The sequence below is a fragment of the Oryza sativa genome, chromosome 5 (assembly GCF_034140825.1).
Source record: "Oryza sativa Japonica Group chromosome 5, ASM3414082v1".
NCBI classification, from domain to species: Eukaryota; Viridiplantae; Streptophyta; class Magnoliopsida; order Poales; family Poaceae; genus Oryza; species Oryza sativa.
In genome coordinates, this window is record NC_089039.1 from 2,866,832 (window position 1) to 2,885,556 (window position 18,725).

Below are 18,725 nucleotides of genomic sequence, written 5' to 3' on the forward strand. Positions count from 1 at the left end.
CGGTGCGTTTTTTTTAAAAAAATTCTATACGAAAGTTGCTTAAAAAAATCAAATTAATCTATTTTTGAAAAATTTTTTAGCAAATAATTAATTAATCACCCGCTAATCGCTACTCCGTTTTCCGTGCGGGCACTTAGTGTTGGGAACCCCTGGTTGGAACACACCCTCTGTCTGGAAAAAAAACTAATTTCATATAAAAACGTGACACATCTAATAAAATAAATATTGACATAACCAATTTATCTGAACATAGAGTTGTTGTCGTATCTTAGTATAAAGTTGGTCTATTAGGATGGAGTACACACTAATAACTCTTAATTTGACTTGATTTTTTTTCTTAATTTGACCTTTTAATTTCAAAAAACAACTTTGAAACGGGCCAAAATGTGCCGCCAAACAGCGCAAACCCCATCCATTTTGAAACGAAAGCTGACAAGTGAAGCCAGCGGAGTGGAGTGGACAAATCTCCGAACCACAAATTCCAATTCAAAAACTTTTTCCCCGAGTAGCCTCGCCGTCGCCGTCGCCGGAGATGGAGGCGGCGCGGGAGTCAATGGCGGCGCTCGTCGACGCCGGCCTCTACGACTGCGCCCAGACGCTCGTCCGTAACCCCCCATCCTCCCTTCCCTCCCCTCCCCCTCCCCCTCCCTCCCGCCCCAGTTCCCCTCTCCGAATCACTAGGGTTTCGCTTTTGCCCCCACGAATCAGTCGCTGCACCTGCGCGCGCGTGGATCGGGCTCGCTTGGGTCTCGTCTCTCGTCTTGGGACCTGTGGTTGGTTCATCGCCTGTGCCGCGCGAGGTTGGGCGGGTGGTTGGGTGATTGTGCGATCGGGCTGGCTGGGCGCGAGATATTTTTTTTTTTGTCTTTGTTATCTGTTTCATAATGTATCGAGATTGATTTCGGGTGGAGATAATGCTAGTTTGTTACTTGCAGGGGTGCTTTCTTGTGTCTTCATCACCTGCGAGCAGCGAGGCTGGTATGTCCATGAAGGTGGAAAGCTTGGTAAGCTCCATTGAGTAGCTCGGGAAATGGTGCTAATTTGGTCTTAACCATTGATAGTCCTTGTTCTGTCCAGAGTTGGATCGTTGAAGCATTTACGCTACTTAATCTATGGGAAGTCTGTTTATGTTGTTGCTTTGTTGCTAGGAGCTTAACTGAGGATTCTTCATCTAGAAGAACTTTACATTGTCGATTTCTGTTGTCTAGAAGGTCCAATATTGATCTTCTTGGAGCTTAAGGTGTCAGTGTATTGCAGGTACTGCATGGTGATGCTTTGCATGGAGAGAAAGAATTTCGCAGGGCACTGGTAATATTGCCGATAAATCTATGTTGATAGAAAAACGATAATGCATTTTGGGATTTCATTGTATTCGGAAATGTAACACATGATTCAGACCCCAGTTCTGAAATCTTAGTCTCTTATTTCCTGTTTCACCATGGTAGAGTGCCTACAAACAAGCTATGCAATACAGCAAAAACATTCCTAGGCAAGCAACAAGTAATACTAGAAGCTCAGTAACTGCCACTGGCCGGTCTCCTTCTCCAAATTCTTCAAGTCTTGCACCACTCAATGAAAATGAGGTGAAAACAGCTCGGCAGGCCATTAGATATTCCGTTCGTTGTTATTTATTTGTCATATCTAGCAAGCAACTCATTCTTTTTCTACTGTTGCAGGTGAAATTTAAAATTGCACTTTGCTATTCTGCTCTACGTGAGCATCGTGAAGCACTTCAAGAGGTTTCCATTTTTCATTCACCTTTGTTTAGTTCTCTATTATATTCCTGAATGTTACTCCATCCTGGGAAGTGGAAAGGCAGGATCATCTGAATATATGTAGGATGACTCGGACTCACTTGTGGTAGCTTCTTCTGTATGATGGAAGACATATGATGCAAAACATGGCCTCTATGTTGCCTGCAGATGGAAGGGATTCCTTCTAAAGCGAGGACTCTAAAAATGAATCTGATGTTAGGGAAGCTATATCGGATATCCAGAAATAATCGTGCAGCTGCTGTATGTTATAAAGAGTGCCTGAGGTATGCAATGCCAAATTATTTTGCTTCCTAGCTCCTCAATTCTGCAACAGTGCAAACGATCACATAACTACCATTTTCTTTTGCATATCACGTTTCCCCCTAAACATTGATACAGAAACCAACATTTTTTTTCACCATTAAAAATATTGCCCCTCACTTGGCCATTTCATGAAGATTTAGTTTGACAAATTTCTTTCTACATCTATATGCTCTTATGACAGGCAATGCCCTTATGTTTTTGAGGCTATTACAGCTTTGGCTGAAATGGGGCTTTCTTCAAAGGAGTTCTCTTTGATATTCTCACAAGTAAGTGTTTTGCTCCATAGGCAGCTTGTATTTTCAAACTGAATATAGTGCAGTTTTAGTGAGGTCAGATAAATACTAGTTATGCTAGATCCTAAGACTCTTGAGTGCTTGATTGCCTGCCATTTTTTCTGGTTGCCTATTATGCTTGCCATGTATATAGGCTGTCTAATCCCATTGATGCCATGCCTTGGCCAGTATTGCTACACAACTACATAGGTCATTGTTTGTTTTGCTTTACATCAAAGGACCATTTCTCAGCATCATATAAACAATGATATTTTATTGATGGAAGATGCATACTGCAACAGAGAAAAAGAAGTAAATTACATGCTGTTAATAGTTCTATATAATATATCCCTTTATTTTATTGATGATCTCTTTATTTCATATACAATATTTACCTTCGCACAATTCAATGTTATTACAGAACCATCATCCCACCAATTTTTTATCCTTTCTATATTTCCTTTGGCGCCGTGAGCACTGCAAAAAGGAAATAATGAGCGCACATCAGTTTATCATGCAATTGAAGATGTGGTATTCTCTGTAGGCACCAAATCGAGGAGGCAAGGCTCCAGGTGACTCTTTAGATGCACAGCGTTGGTGGAACGTAAGTGAACTACTTGCACCCTTGTGTAGATAGAACATGCGAACCCCAAAAATATTTGACATTTCTTATGTTTGATACAAGTAAACTTCTATGCTGGATTTTCTTAGTATATTTTATTTACATTGATTATTGAACCTCAAAACCACTTTTACTTTCGAAACTTATTAAATTGGAAGAGTGGGAATGAAGTCCTTTCCTTTTCAGCTCTATGTTACCATTGTATGAACTGAGCCCACTTGTGGAACAGTTCTATCATGCACAGCTTTTAACTCATGGAGTTCTTTTCCCTGACCACAAATAATTTGTCACCACTGCGTCAACAAATGCACACCTGCACTTCTATTGTTTTCTTGTAGTGGGGATACTGTGATCAATACTAGAACATTAGGAAGCACCATGATATTGTACCTACTGATCACATGCAGTTGTATTTTTTTTTATGTTGTGGATTTATCAGAAGAACCCATTTTGTTCCGCTCACAGCTACAGTGCTGCTTTAGATTTGGGCTCAATTATGTATAAGAGTTTCCTTGCAAACTCTACTTAACTCATGCAGCATACAGTTGATCATACTTATTGTTCTTGTTATTGGTTGACTCAAACAATTATTGACTTAAATCATTGTTTTCTTAACAGCGCTATGTTGAGGCCCAATGTTGCATTGCTTCACATGATTATAAAGGTGATAAAATAGCATTAATCCAAATTCATTTGACAGTTCTAAACGTAAGATGCACTTATTTTATTTTTGTCATTGTCAAAAAATCGTGTTGCATGATTACAGAGGATTTCCACTACTAAACAAATGATATGTAGTGTTAATGTGTTATATCACCCTGTATTGTCATCTATGTCTTAATTTTCTGTTGGCCCTTGTTCCTTTGGTGTTGGTCCTTGTGCCACTGGGTAAAGCTTGATAGTCAACATTTCTTAACTTCGATTTGTTTGCTTGTATCCTCTCATCTGTTAAGCATAAACTTGAAGAAGTAATACTGATATGCCAAATTCATTTATAGTGGTCGCAAAATATAATCATGTTATTTTTTTGTTTAGGTGGCCTTGACATATATCTAGACTTAATGCAGCGATTCCCGAACAATGTGCACATCTTGCTGGAAATTGCTAAGGTTTGTTTTTCTTCAAGCATTCTGTTTATGTTTTATGTGCTCTCTGTAACATGTGGATTCTTGATGCATTGAGCACCATGGCTATGTCATACTTCTTATTGTTTATGTACTTCATGTTTGGTTCTGCTGTGCTCCTCTGTCCTGTCTATAAAATTTCCTTTTGTTATGTGTTGAAATTTTGGAGTTCCTCTTAAAATTTTCATTTGGTGGATTTAATTCCCCTCCATTATGAATTGATCCTGAATTTGGAGCTTATTATTTGAAGGTTGAAGCCATCATAGGTAGGAATGATGAAGCTATCATGAACTTTGAAAAGGTAAAATTAACAAGTATAGACTTGGAACCCCTTAAAACGTAAGTATGTGGTAAAATTATTTGCTTCCTTGCAGGCTCGGTTAATTGATCCAAACATCATGACATATATGGATGAGTATGCAATTCTCCTTAAGTCAAAATCTGACTACACAAAGCTTAACAAGTTGGTACATGATATGCTGCATATTGACCCTGCAAGACCAGAAACATGTCTTGCTCTTGCAGCATTGTGGGAAAGAAAAGATGAAAGAAAAGCTTTGACATATGCTGAAAAGGTTTGTATCGTTACATAATCTTTTATTGAAAGCTAATCTTGATCCTAATGTTCCTTGATTTTCCTTCAACAGAGTCTCCGAGTTGATGATAGACATATAACTGGATATATCATGAAGGTAATAATGCAAAAGATTGTCCGAACGACTGGATTTTGCACTGTTGTAGACATGCAGTGGCATTTTCTTGCTTTGCAAAGTATTATAGAGAAATCTCTGCAATGAATTGCGTGGGATTAAAACCAAAATGTTATTTTATCAAAGTTAAAACCAAAATGTTGTGATGGTTTTTCTTGGTATTTACTCTGGGAAGTTGTATACTTGTAACTTTGCTACCTTTGTTTTTGTTTATCCACACGTCAGGCTTATTGTTTGCTTATTGCTTTTCAAGGGAAATCTTCATCTTTTGTTGAATCGACCTGATTTGGCAGTCACAGACTTCAGGGGAGCTCAAGAACTTAGGGCCGATCTTCGCTCTTATCAAGGTATTTTGGTGATGCTCCTGATTTTGAAGATCAAATCATACCATCAGTCTAATACATATACTATATCAGGATTGGTACGTGCTTATCTAGCGCTCTCTAAATGCAAAGATGCATTATTCACTGCACGTGAAGCAATGAAGGTTATGCATCAGTCTGCAAAAGCTCTCAAATTAGTTGGTGATGTGCATGCTATCAGTTCCAGTGGGAGAGAGAAGGTAATATTTATTTTCCTTGGTCATTTATACCTCAATTATATTTTGGTAATGGTCAGTTAGTCACTTGGTCACAATTATAGTTTGCATACTTCCCCTCAATAATAGTACCCTTTGACAAATTCATTGCACAATTTCCAGGCTAGGAAGTTCTATGAATCCGCCATTCGTCTTGAACCTGGATTTCTGGGAGCTGCATTGGCTTTGGCTGATCTGCATGTCGCTGAAGGACGAAATAAGGATGCAGTATTGCTGCTTGAAAGATATCTAAGACAGTGGACAGATGATTCTCTACACATCAAGTTGGCTCAAGTTTTTGCAGCAACGAATATGCTTTCTGATGCACTTTCCCACTACCAATCTGCTCTAAGGTGCGACTTTTCTCTTGGAGTTGAACTGTCAAATAGCATCATTGTTGCAATAGCGTGTTTCCTCTTTTGTTATTGACCTGAAACCCAAAGAGTACTTGAGACACTCAACACACAAGTAGTCAATATATAATGCATTGATATACTGGATATAACTAAAGTATGTGGGTAAGATTGTAATGCTGGTTCCTGGACTATGTAGCAGTTAAGTTTTGTGCTGAATCCGATAACTGGGTTGGACGGGGTGAACTGAATTATCTGTATGATACAAATTTTTTTGGAGACACTACTGTTTCAGCTGGTGGAATTCGTTTTTTTATAACCTTTGGCTACTACTTATCCATGTGCCAACATAACTATTTCATGTTCTAGTTGAAAAAGTTTCCACCCGTGATGCAGGATAAACCCACATAATGAGGCCGCAAAGAAAGGATTGGAACGCTTAGAGAAGCAAATGAAGGTTCGTGTTCCATATGTAACCATCTATCATGGAGCCTACCCAGCTCTCACATCCAGAACAAGAAAAAAAATGACTCTGATTTTCCATATGCAGGGAGTAGACCCGGACGCGCCTGAAGAGGACGAAGAGAACGAAGCTGACGATGTCGACGGTGATCAAGACGACGCTGAACTACTGTAGAAAAAACCTGATCAACTCACATCAACCCAAGGCACCACCTCTTACCAAGCGTCAACTGCGAAAGAGGACCAAATCTGCAGCCGCTGCCACAGCAGGAGAGCCCCTCAATTGCCATATATCAACTAGCAACTTGGAAGGCACGGCAACTGGAAGACGAGTGACGACGACGGGTGCCTCTCCCTTACCGCGAGTAAGTTTTCTTGCTAACGCGAAACCTCGTCGTAGAGTTGCAATGCTCACCGTAGGTTTATTTTTCTAATGCTGGGGAAATGTGAACTGAACTTGTTGGTTTCAAGTCAAACTTTATTACTACCTCTGTCCTAACATATAGCAACTTAGTACCCAACAGTCCAAATTCCTGGTATCTAGGATGTCTCATTTGATATTAGGGTGCTATATTTTGAGACGGGGTAGTAGTTAATTTGCTCTCCATGTATTATTGTTTTTTACATTATTGTGTTATATATCATGGCGACAAAAAAGGGGCTGCAAGTCGTACAACCTGTGCAGTGATCAGATACGTACGGTATGTATAAGTACGGCGATTCTACCACGCACAGTGGTACATACGTATACGTACACTAGCCAGCAGCTGGAGCTGGCTGGCTTCTCTACTACACTGGCATGCAGCTTGGTGTGGCAGGCTACACCCAGAGCGCGCCGGCGTCGCGGAGGAGCGGGACAAGGCCGCCGGCGACGTGGAGCGACATGACCCGGTCGGTGGAGCCGACGAGCCTGCCGCCGATGAACACTGTCGGCACCACGACGCCGCGGCCGCGGCCACCGCCGTTGGCGGCGGTGCCGGCGAGCAACATCCCGGCGAGCGCGTTCTCCATGTCGGCGCCGGCGGGCTCCTCGTCGAGCTCCACCACGCGGGCGTCGACGCCGAGCTCCCGGAGCAGGCGCGTCACGGCGTGGGACATGCCGCACGAGCTCTTGCTGAACACCACCACCGCCTTCTGCGACGCCAGCCTTGTCACCCTGTCCATCTCTATATATGCAAATGTCTATGTGCCTAGTGTCTTCTTCCCCGTCTCCGGCGACTACGACCTGGCCGCGGAATGCGCCGGGATCTTTGGCTGGATGGATGTCACCGGCGGTGATCGCCCGATCGATCGAGGTTGTGTCACTTGTTAGTGATGCTGATCTGCTGGTTGTGCTTGCATTTGAGAGGTTAGGGAAGGCATGCTTATATAGTGTTCTTATGCATGTTGGCGAAATGGTATATCGCGCGTGCAAATGCTGGGTGAAGATGGAGTTAAAGAATCTTCAGAGGAATAATTAAAGGCGATCGATCGATTTATGCATTTCTGCGGGTTTTTTTTTTCTTCTCTCTCTCTCTTTTGGTTTTGGGATAATGCTTGGCACCATTTCTGGGTTGTGAAAAAGATGAGCTGATAGATAGGTTGGTAAGGAATATGGAACATTTTGGCGGCGACGGAAACGATTTGCGGCGTTTTTTTTTGCACAAAAGGTGGCTGCATTTTGAAAAGGCCTGATACACCTGATAATTTTTGTTATGAACGATGATCGTGCTGTGCAAGGTTACTTTTTCGATTATGATTTCTTTCTTTTATCCGGTAAGGATGATCAGCAATCCACTAGACTGTCGATACGTAACAATGTAACTCGGTACTATGTATGATGTTTGGGAGTGAATTAACACACGATCAGAGATAACCAATGTGAATACTGGCTGTCAGATTAACTTAATCCATGGTCTACACATGCCGACATGCGTATACGTAAAGAGACCTGCAAGTTATGATGATCTTAGGAGTCAAAGAAGATCAGCAATTAAATTAGTTTATCCTATGTTCTGATAAACTTGTTTCATTTGAGACAATACAGAGCAGCCAAACTGACAAAATCTTGCTTTGCTACGTACAACAAAAGCTACTTCTGCAGGTATATCACTGAAGCTACAACAAAGGCTAAAGAGCATCCTTGGACATTTGTGAGGCTATTAAACTCTGGATCCGGGATAGGGACTGATCCAATCAGACATCTGATGCAAAGGGACAAAGAAATACTAGGAAACTAATACATTTTGTACTTCATGTCAGCTATACTTGACAATTCAGTAATTTCAGTCAGTACTGTGGTACCTGGATTATCAAATTGTCACAGAACTTACTCTTATCTTTTACTTTCACATTCAGACCACATCATTCCTTAGAGTTATCGTCAGCTCAAGAACAATGTTCTCAAGTCTGAACCACAGCTAGTGATAATTACAGACAATTTCAGTTTCTGCCGTATTAACCCAGAATCAACCTCTCGAAGGGTCAGATCAGCAATCAGGGGAGCCAGATTCCACACAGAATCCCTCAAGAACAACAATGGCCATTAACCACTTGATCAGTGCTGCTCTATCCAATAACTTAAAGCGAATCTCCAAAAGCAGCAGAGGCTTCTCTTCTCCCCACTAGTTTTCTCACCAGATATGGACAGCAAGCGATGCCGCGATCCGAGATCGCTTTTGCCATCGGTAAATCTTTCAAAACAGACCAGGATGATGGAATTTCATATGGATAAGGAGCATCTGGTCTGATATAGGGTAGGGATTCCAGGTAGAGTGTGGTCTCAGGAGATCCCATGCCACACTGTATGTGGCAGATTGTGGGAAACATGGAACCTTGGGCAGTTGCAGCAATGATATTTATAATGAAAGGAATGGAATGGATTCTGCAAGTGGAAGATCAACCATGCATATTGTATTTGACAGATTAGGGAATTTCTTCTGTGAGGATAATCTTTATCTTCCAAACTGTGACAAAAAGCATTCAGTGTTGTACAACAGTACGGTATAAAGAACCTTGATGTGGACAACATAATTCTTAGAGAAGTTTACTGGAATTGAAGCATGGAACCTGCGAATTATAGAGCAATGGCGATGGCAAAACGAGTATTGTTCAGGGAAAAAAAATCAGAGATCATTGGGTAAATGATGAGTTAATCAATTGTTTTAAATTTTTGTAGGAGACAAGTTATGATTTCATACAACATCACACAATGAAACATAGCTTCTGTGGTCTATGAAAAGTTAAAAGACTAAATCATTTGTTATAGTAAGAACATACCCTATGTGGCTTGAGGAGATGAGGGCATCAAGAAGATGTGAAACTTATGACAATTGTAAAAAAAAAAAGAACAAATCAAATAGATCAACTTTAAACCATGCCGAGCATGGAATTGTTCTCCCTATTCTTTAGGGAAATTACTGCCAGTCAGAGCCAGGCAATTAGACTTTATACTCCTTTTTTTAGGGAGTATATGGGAAGTGTAAAAACTAGAAACAAAACAAGCAAGAAAATTACAAACCTTTCAAGATGTTCTTTTTTTTTTCATTTCCATATTTATCTTTCTGATTGCTGCTAGGAGTTATCAGAATCTATCTGCTACAATGCAACAAGGTTGGATGACTATGGGCTTCAGCTCAGGTGATGAGCTGAAGTGCCTTCTTGGGGTGCCTGTCTATGATATTCCAAATGCCGTGTGCTGCATCTAAAATGTCTCTACAGTCTTCCAGATGATTCCAGTTGATAGCTTTTACACGTATACCAATTGAAGATATTTGAAACTTTACGGTGAGGAGGGCAAAGACGAGAATCAACTGGAATTAGAGGAGATCCAAACAAAGATGGATGCCATCTGCGGTTTGTTGTCACAGTATCACAAAAAAGTCAATTCACATTTAGGCAGAATAGATGTTTGTTTCGTTCATAAAAAGAATGGGTGTTTGTTGATTGCACCTGTCAAGGTGCTTAGAAGTATTTGACCACTTAATGCCTATATTATTGTGAAACTAAGGATGAATCAGGCAGGATACAGCTTAAGAACCAAAGAAATAAATTGGAATTCCTGTCATCCTATGCTGTCTGAATATTTTAAATAAAAGATTAGGCACTCAGGCAAACTGATATCCTTATTATTTCCAAATGGTGCAAAAAGCTGAAGTTTCAATGGATAATTTATTATCAACTTTCCAACTGTTAAAGCAAAATCATACATATTCTATGCATGCTATGTCGCAGCAAAACCTGATCGCATAACCATCCTAATTCTTCTTTGGGTATTCTCTTGCACCAAATATAGTCGATCCAACTCTAACATTTGTGCTTCCCATTTCAATCTGTAGAAACGCAGAAACAGTAGAAAATGTTAGACATTGAGTTACTAAATCTATTAACATGATGGTTGCAACCTGTTCTTACCGCTTGCTCAAAATCAGCAGACATGCCCATAGACAGTTCACACTGCTCCTCTGGAATTCCAAGCTCCTTGCACACCTCTTTCCGGCAATTAGCCAGTGCCTATTTGTTCAACAAATTGCACATATATTAGGCCTTACCCCTATGGAAAATATAGTCCAGCTAAGTGTGTCTCAGAAAATAACCTTGAAATTCTCTGGAGTTGAGGAGTAATCAAGCATCCCTATTGTCATCAAACCAGAAAACACGAGATTCGGGCAGCCTAATTTGACATGCTTTGCAAGCTCTACACATCCTGATGGATCTACTCCAAATTTCGCTGCAGAATGGCAATTCAATTTCAGAGCTATGGATAAAATATTCAATGCTTGTGCACAAGAATATAGTGCTTCCATATGCAAGATTGATCATTCCACGTACTTATCCATGACTACAGACAATCCGATGCGTAGCAATGCTGGACAGTATAACAATAAGGAACAGAGATGCAAACAATCATATGAATTCTATTGTAAGTTTATAACCAACCCAACGCATGTAGATCTGTTGCTACCAGAAATTAAGTTAAAAAGTAGTACTGTAAAGGAAATTAGAGTACCCACATTCTTCTCCACTGGTGTTGACCTGGACTAAGACTTTAAGGGGTTTTCTTCCCAAGTCAGCTACCACACGATCAAGGCGATTGGCAATCTGAAAAAGCAAACATTGCATTTATCTTGTTACAGTTGCAAGATTGCGAAACTGATCTGACAACCAATTATTCTTCCCTAACTTATGAGTGATGCAACTGAAGTCATGCTATACAAAATATGAAATAATATCAAGTTCTACTACAACATTGATATGCAATCATTAAGGCATACTATTTTTTTGTTATGTTACTTTCATTGAACCTGTAAGTGATACCTAATTATCCGAAAATAAGTATGTTGAGTTGATGATTGATCAGATAAATATGGTGTATCTTATAGCGTTAGTATTTCAAAGCAAAAAGTAATCACACGAAGAAATATTAATTTGATGTTTACCTTCTGATCATCAACACTCTCGACCATGTCAAGATTTGGTACACCAGCTGTAGGTCAAAACACAAGAAGATAAAACTTAGTTGAATTTTAAACCTGGAAAAAAAACTTCAAATACCTAATATTCAAACAAAATTGATAGCTTCATTGATAAAGAATGAGTCTAACGTTCCATGAAACCAGAACAAGAATGTAATTCAGTGCTTTACATTTAGGAACATACAGAAGGCCCACATAATAGTCAATTGCACAGTTAACTATTCAACAAACTGAGTAATTGAGAGTAGATAACTCTGGCTGCTAGAATAAAAGAACAAGAAAGCATATATTGAACGGCCGACAAAATTGGCAGTAAGAAACTAAAGCCATGTTTTAGAGATAGCCATGGCTAACCAGTGAAAGAGAGGGAAAAAAAAAGTTCAAGCACATCGTCTTAATTACAAGTACCAACCTAGGAGGGCTCTGGCCTTGTTGCTTTGAAGGTTCCCGATGAAATGCCACTCAATATCCTCTGGAAGCTGCAAAACAGACAATACTTGCTCAGTTGCCAAAGTTTGAATATGTTTGAGGTCATTTAATTCAAGAAAAACATCCAAGAAGAACTCCAAGTGAATATAAAAGAGGAAGAAAAGGAATAATGCTTCACTAAGTGGAGTGCTTGTTACATATGAACACAGAACACGGTGAGAGGAATAATCAGTGAATTCCTTGACATTTATCTTTATTTTCATGAATCATGATTCACTACAGGTTCAAAATCAAACAATACTTATGTATACATTACCATGAGAAGAGAAACCATGAATGAGAATATCTCAAAATAATCTACAGATAAGGTTTAGTGATGTACATGATTCACATGATGTGAGGCCAATCCAAACAAAATTATCACCACACAAAACCAACACATCCTCTCTTCAAAGTACAACTGATTGTAAGCCAAACTCTTTGGAACTAATCATAGTGCAACGGCAGAGCGCCTACAGCTTCCAATCAGTTGACAACACGGGGATCCCTCTGCTCTTTACCCAGAATCGAACTGTTTGCTATGGAATTGCTGTGAAAAACCTATGAAACTCAGTGTTCCAAATGGAGCTATAATGTTCGAGGATCAAGATTCTACTACAAAGCCGCTTTCCAGTTCATTTACTAACAAGCTAACATGATCGATGATTCTATTCTAATCGACGAAGCAGTAAAGCTTACACACAAAATTAACGCGCTGCGAAGGATTGATTACGAAATTAACTACTTGCTGATTTTTATTACGGGAAAATGCATGACGATGCTAAATTGCTCACTACCGTATATCTATGAGACCTCAGGAGTGAGTTGGATCAACAATTTTCTCTCAATCGCAATCGATAAATTCACAATCACACAGCCAGCGAGAAAAGATAAAAGGGCGAGAGCTCCGCGAGGAAAGCTAAGTAGGGCGAGGGAAACCTGGGAGGCCTTGTCGATGAGCTCCTGGACGTAGTTCTCCCCGAAGCAGCGGTGGCCGGCGTCGTACACGCCGCGGATGACGCCCACCGGCTTCGTCTTGCTCACCGCCACCACGCGCACGGACTCCGGCGCCCGCCCCGACCGCGCCGCCGCCTGCTGCGCGCGGGACAGCACCGACCGGAGCGCCGCCGCCGCGCCCTCCGCCGCGGCAACCGACGCCATCGCCCCCGACCCCTCTCCCTCCTCCTCCGCCGTGGCCGCCGTCTCCGCCGCCGCCGCTGGTGTTCGGTGGATAGTCCGCCGCCTCCGCTTCGGATGGAGAGATCCTTTCACCTTAATTCACATGAGTTTTGAGTCACTGACATGTGGGCCTGGTATGGACCTACATGTCAGTGACTCTAGGTGGTGTTTGGATCCAGGGACTCTAACTTTAGTCCCTCTATTTAGACACTAATTTAGAGTATTAAATATAGACTACTTACAAAACTAATTACATAAATGAAAGCTAATTCGCGTGACAAATTTTTTAAGTCTAATTAATCCATAATTAGAGAATGTTTACTGTAGCATCACATAGGCTAATCATGTATTAATTAGGCTCAATAGATACGTATCGCGAATTAGTCCAAGATTATGTATGGGTTTTATTAATAGTCTACGTTTAATATTTATAATTAATTTCCAAACATCCGATGTGATAGAGACTTAGAAGTTTTAGTCCCGTCCTAGTTTTTCTTTTCGCTTCTTCTCGAACTTCTCGAGTTTATCTTTTCTTTTTTTTAGAAAACAAGAGAGAATCGTGTGGAGGGAGAAAAATATACAGAGGTGCGGGAACACTCTGGACCGTGCGATATGAAGTGAACGGATAAGATTGATCCCCCACCATGCGAAAAACAAATGTAAAAAGAAAAAAAAAATCCCCTTCGGCGCCAAGCTGAGCTGACACCTCCAAGTCCAACCAACTCGTCTCCGACCCAACGGCAACGTTTTTTTTTTTTAAAAAATAGACTTTTTATGCTTTAATTTTATTAATAGACATTTTCAAAAAATATTTTCGAAAACTGAACTTTTGCGTGGCAGCATTGTCCTGCCACGCCAACAATGGTGACATGATAAAAGTTATTTGGCCACGCTAGACGAACAGACGTGGCTAAAAGTTTCAGATTTTAAAATACTTTTGGAAATGGTATATTAATAAAATTAAAATATAAAAACTCTAAACAAAATTTCACGGCAATGGGAATCATTTTGAAACAAATCAAACTGAAAATCCACTCCTCAATCTTAAATTTTTCCTTAGTATAATAGGCTAATTAGGTCCAACTACATAGGAACTTCTTCGAGCTAAAGCCAAACGGTTTGGCTTGGTCCCGTGGGAACAATGTCGACTTGCACCACTCCTCTTCCCTAGGGCCGCTCTGGCGAGCAAAGGAAGCGGCAACGATGGAGGGGATCCGGTGATGGGACGACAACAAAAGCGGAGGAGGAACACGTCCTATGCCTTAGTGCATCCATCGATTATGGCAAACTTAGGGTGCGTTCGTTCCATGGACAATGAGTGAGATAGCACATCGTTTTCCGCGCGCACGCTTCCCAAACTATTAAATGGTGTGTTTTTTGCAAAAAATTTCTATAGGAAAGTTGCTTTAAAAAATCATATTAATCCATTCTTACAATTTGAAATAGTTAATACTCAATTAATCACATGCTAATGGCTTACCTCGTTTTGCGTATCTTCCCAATCTTCTCAATCCCCTATTCCTCAAACTCACCCTTAGAGAACATGGGGATAATGGAACGTGCTATGAATTGAAGCTCGGGTTATTGGATAAAGGAGGAAGGTCGATGGCGAGTTACGAGTGGAGATATCGGCTGACTTGAGGTGTGACAACATGTTCCCAGCATGGGGAATCCATTTTCGACGTTGTGGAAAGTGGATGAGAACTATGTGATGGCTAGTGCAGCTAAAGTGCAGTTGGGAGTAGAGGCATGCCTTAATGGTGGACTCCACAATGGTGGAGATGAAGGGAAAAGGGAGGGAAACCCTAGCTTCGGCGACACGAGGAATCGACAAGAGATTGTATGTAGCGATAGAAGGATGAGATGTCTTGACCCTCCGGATTGGCTAATGCCGATCAAGAACCAAACTAGAAAAGCTATCCACTGCGTGACGGAGAAAAATATAGATTTATACCTAATTAAAAAATACATGTAAACATAGAGATTTAGTGATGCTAACAAGAGCTTGTGTGTTGCAATGGAAAACAAATGATTTTGTAGCTTATTAAGTTAATCCTATCTTACTATAAAATTACAGCCCACTAGTATAAAGCTCGACATACAAATATACCACCTCAATGGTGGAGATAGGGCCCGGCCAGCGCGGGCAAGTGCCCAGGCTCCACCACTATGCAGCAGTTTATCAGCACTTAGTTACAATGTTTAGTCACCAGCTAATCAGCATACAATTTATAGGTAATGCCCTCTTGCACGTGAATCTTCTTGTTGATTACCATGCTTAACTAAATGCCTGTTACTTTCAGATAATTAATTCAATTTCACACCATCACAATTATGATCTAAAGATAAAATTATATAACTTTCTGGTATCAGTCTTATTTTTTTTTCAATAAGATAGTACAAACTCCATACTCTAGCCTATATAGCCATCATCTCATTGATATATTCTCATAGGATTTCCTCTCCTAAATTAGAACTCGATGACCGTCAATTTTACATACGTATATGATAAAAGGTATACATATTTGAATTGATTTATGTATATTTGTTTTTCGCTGTTAGACTTGCCCAAGCTCAAAAGTATTCCTGGATCCGCCACTGTGCCACTCATCATCCACTAGCAATAATTACACTGAAAAACTTATGTAAGCATGCAACATCATCTATAATTCATTGAATTCTATAAATTAACATACAATCATCTTTCTTTATATTGTTTTTTATAATGTTTCTAACATCCTCCGGACAACATAAACTTCTTTTATTTTTTAAGTAGATAGTAGATAGAAGTAGAACTGTAGAAGTAGATAGATAGATAGTATAAAAGAGAAGAGAAGAGAAGAGAAGAGATAGAGATAGGCTGTGTTTAATTCTCTTCAAACTTTCAACTTTTCCGTTACATCCAACGTTTGAACATATACATGAAACATTAAATGTGAATAAAAAAATCAATTGCACAGTTTGTATATAAATTGCGAGACGAATCTTTTGAGCCTAATTATGCCATGATTTGATAATGTTGTGCTACAGTAAACATTTACTAATGACATATTAATTAGACTTAATAGATTTATCTCGCAGTTTATAGGTGAAATATGTAATTTGTTTTATTATTAGTCTATATTTAATACTTTAAATGTATGTCCGTATACGTTAATTTTTTTTTCGCCAAAACAACTCAACACGGTCATAGAGATATAGAAAAGGTCGTGTTGGATTTAGGCATGATTTGGTTCGGACTTGTTGATTGGGAGGAGGCTTGTTAGATTCCACCCTTCTTTTTTTCTTGGGGGTAAGAAGAGGACCTTCACTGTTGGTTCCCTCCATGGTGTCTCCCACGAAAAAGAAGAGATGTTTAGGCAAAGGGATGGACGGTGGCGCCGGCGATGGCGGCTGGTCCACCCTGAGCTACGACGCCGACGTGCTCCACATCCACCAGGTTTGCGCCCATTGGCGCGCCTCCACGGCCCCCTTGGCTGCCGCCCGGCCATGGATCGTGGCCGGCCACGAGACGTCGCGCATTGTCAGCGCCATCGGCGAGGACTACTCCTTCTGGCTCCCCCATGGCGGCGGCCAGAGGATCATCCCCTGCTTCGGCGACGCGCCGCCGGCGGGGCTCCCGTACTGCTGCGGCACGCCGCGCGGGTGGCTCGCCCTGGCGGACGCGCCGCGCTCCCCGACGCGGCTCGTCCTCTGGGAGCCCGTCTCCAGGGCGGAGATCGCGATGCCCCCGCTGCCCCGCGCGGGGTTCGCCCCGCAGATCTTCCTCTCCGGCGACCCCCTCGCCGCCGCGGCCTCGCCGGGGTGGATGGCGATCGCCAGCCAGCCCTTCAGCGTCGCGGGCAAGTGGCAGACGCTCTTCTTCTGGCGCCCCGGCGACGCCGCCTGGACGCCGCAGCGCGAGCCGCCGATGGACAGGATCGACAGCGCGGCGTTCCACGGCGGCTTCTTCTACCTCACCGTCAGGTACTGGTACCTCTACGCGTACGACCTCCGCCACGACGCCGGCGCGCCATGGCCACCGCCGCGCGTCCGCTCCACCTTCGTCTACCTCGACGCCGACCGCGCGTGCGAGCTGTCCAGGCAAGGCCGCAGCCTGCGCGCCGCGCACGTGGTCGCCGCCGCCGACGGCGTCGACCTGCTGCTCGCCGTGCTCTACTGGGAATGCCACCGCCGGAGTGTACAGATGGTCGCCAAGGTGTTCAGGATGGAGTGGGCGGCGGCGGCGGCGGACCTCGAGCTCTCGCCGGTGACGGACCTCGGCGAGCACGCGCTCTTGCTGGGCCGCGGCGACGCGCTCGCGCTCTCCGCTGCGGAGTTCCCCGCGATCAGGAGGAACTGTGTCTACTTCGTCGAGCACGACAATGCCCCGCATCGGCATTGGGCTATCGCCATGGATTTAGGGGCAAATGCTTCGGAGCTGATTCCGCATCCACAATTTCAGGAAGATGAGCCAAGCGAAGAAGATGGCAAATGCGCCGCCGATCGCTCCTTGTTGCCGTATTCCTGGTTTTGCCTCAAACAACCCTTCTTCAAGCATAAGTGACATGGCCTTCGCCATCAATAATTGACATCATTGACTTTACTGTATACTTCCTCTGTTTCACAATATAAGACTTTTTAGCATTACTCACATTCATATAAGACTTTTTAGCATTACTCACATTCATATAGATGTTAATAAATCTAGACATATGTGTGTGACTAGATTCATTAACATCTATATGAATGTGGGCAATGTTAGAAAGTCTTACATTATGAAACGGAGGGAGTAAATTTGATCTATTATGGCAAGTACAAAGGTAGAGACCGATATGGTCTCTACGTTAATTAGAGGCTATCACGTTACAATAGTTAAGACAATACGGTCTCTAATCATTAATGTACCAAAATACTTTCTTACTAGTCATCTTTCCTTTATTAGACTCAATGCAATAAAAAATTTCCTAATAAATGCTAAGAGTCGACTCTATGCTGTTGTCATGTGTAGCAACCATCTTTCTCTTTTCTTTTCTCTCTCTCTTCCACATCACCAAATATGCTTGCATGACAATAAAGAGAGACCGCTAATAAAGACCATTGTACATGCCCTTAGTTTCATCAAGGATTCTAGTGATTAGGAAACTATGGAAGGGAGATTTTTCCCTTCTATGGGAATTTGTTCCCAAGTAGAGTTGTAGAGGGACCAAGCTTAAGAGTGTTTTGCCAGTTTGCCGGTTTGGTGGTTTGGGAGAATGCGAAAGAATCAGCATCTTACTCCTGACAATTCAATTTGCATCTGTAAGTACAAACCAAAGCTTGTGACATAATTTAATTTGAAACCGGATTAATTCAAGTGACATGACCTTTACCATCAATAATTGACATCATCGACTTTACTGTGTAAAATTTGATCTGATAGTTTCATCACGGATTCTGGTGATTAGG

General features: G+C 41.7%; 4 protein-coding genes across 4 annotated transcripts; 2 read left to right on the forward strand and 2 right to left on the reverse strand.

Annotated features, from left to right (window-relative positions):
• The first annotated feature begins 452 nt into the window (after nt 1-452).
• Nucleotides 453-6,870, forward strand: LOC4337822 (anaphase-promoting complex subunit 7). Its single transcript, NM_001425671.1, has 18 exons — nt 453-601; nt 936-1,004; nt 1,258-1,308; nt 1,446-1,583; nt 1,677-1,739; nt 1,923-2,038; nt 2,260-2,344; nt 2,895-2,954; nt 3,591-3,636; nt 4,008-4,081; nt 4,347-4,397; nt 4,471-4,671; nt 4,744-4,788; nt 5,060-5,153; nt 5,223-5,368; nt 5,507-5,736; nt 6,133-6,193; nt 6,287-6,870. The coding sequence occupies exons 1-18, from the start codon at nt 533-535 to the stop codon at nt 6,371-6,373; spliced, it is 1,686 nt and encodes a 561-aa protein (NP_001412600.1). The 5' UTR covers nt 453-532; the 3' UTR covers nt 6,374-6,870.
• LOC107275706 (monothiol glutaredoxin-S8) lies at nt 6,435-7,362 on the reverse strand. The gene has a single exon (XM_066310496.1). The coding sequence runs from the start codon at nt 7,360-7,362 to the stop codon at nt 7,018-7,020; it is 345 nt and encodes a 114-aa protein (XP_066166593.1). The 3' UTR covers nt 6,435-7,017.
• A 2,921-nt stretch (nt 7,363-10,283) lies between these two features.
• Nucleotides 10,284-13,418, reverse strand: LOC4337823 (uncharacterized). Its single transcript, XM_015784791.3, has 7 exons — nt 13,059-13,418; nt 12,064-12,130; nt 11,616-11,662; nt 11,190-11,277; nt 10,773-10,906; nt 10,591-10,689; nt 10,284-10,508 (listed from the first exon to the last, which is right to left on the reverse strand). The coding sequence occupies exons 1-7, from the start codon at nt 13,278-13,280 to the stop codon at nt 10,434-10,436; spliced, it is 732 nt and encodes a 243-aa protein (XP_015640277.1). The 5' UTR covers nt 13,281-13,418; the 3' UTR covers nt 10,284-10,433.
• A 3,154-nt stretch (nt 13,419-16,572) lies between these two features.
• LOC4337824 (uncharacterized) lies at nt 16,573-18,252 on the forward strand. Its single transcript, XM_066310822.1, has one exon. It carries the CDS (start codon nt 16,624-16,626, stop codon nt 17,842-17,844), a length of 1,221 nt encoding a protein of 406 aa, XP_066166919.1. The 5' UTR covers nt 16,573-16,623; the 3' UTR covers nt 17,845-18,252.
• Nucleotides 18,253-18,725: the final 473 nt, after the last annotated feature.

Bases quoted from the DNA above. Each gene is read 5' to 3' on its own strand.
- LOC4337824 (XM_066310822.1), top strand. From the start codon at position 16,624: ATGGTGTCTCCCACGAAAAAGAAGAGATGTTTAGGCAAAGGGATGGAC.
- LOC4337823 (XM_015784791.3), bottom strand. From the start codon at position 13,280: ATGGCGTCGGTTGCCGCGGCGGAGGGCGCGGCGGCGGCGCTCCGGTCG. The intron at 10,907-11,189 runs GTGGGTACTCTA...GCCATTCTGCAG, and splicing joins CAACACCAGTGGAGAAGAAT to CGAAATTTGGAGTAGATCCA. The intron at 10,690-10,772 runs GTTATTTTCTGA...TTGAACAAATAG, and splicing joins CAACTCCAGAGAATTTCAAG to GCACTGGCTAATTGCCGGAA.
- LOC107275706 (XM_066310496.1), bottom strand. From the start codon at position 7,362: ATGGACAGGGTGACAAGGCTGGCGTCGCAGAAGGCGGTGGTGGTGTTC.
- LOC4337822 (NM_001425671.1), top strand. From the start codon at position 533: ATGGAGGCGGCGCGGGAGTCAATGGCGGCGCTCGTCGACGCCGGCCTC. The intron at 602-935 runs GTCCGTAACCCC...TGTTACTTGCAG, and splicing joins ACGACTGCGCCCAGACGCTC to GGGTGCTTTCTTGTGTCTTC. The intron at 1,584-1,676 runs GTGAAAACAGCT...CTACTGTTGCAG, and splicing joins CACCACTCAATGAAAATGAG to GTGAAATTTAAAATTGCACT.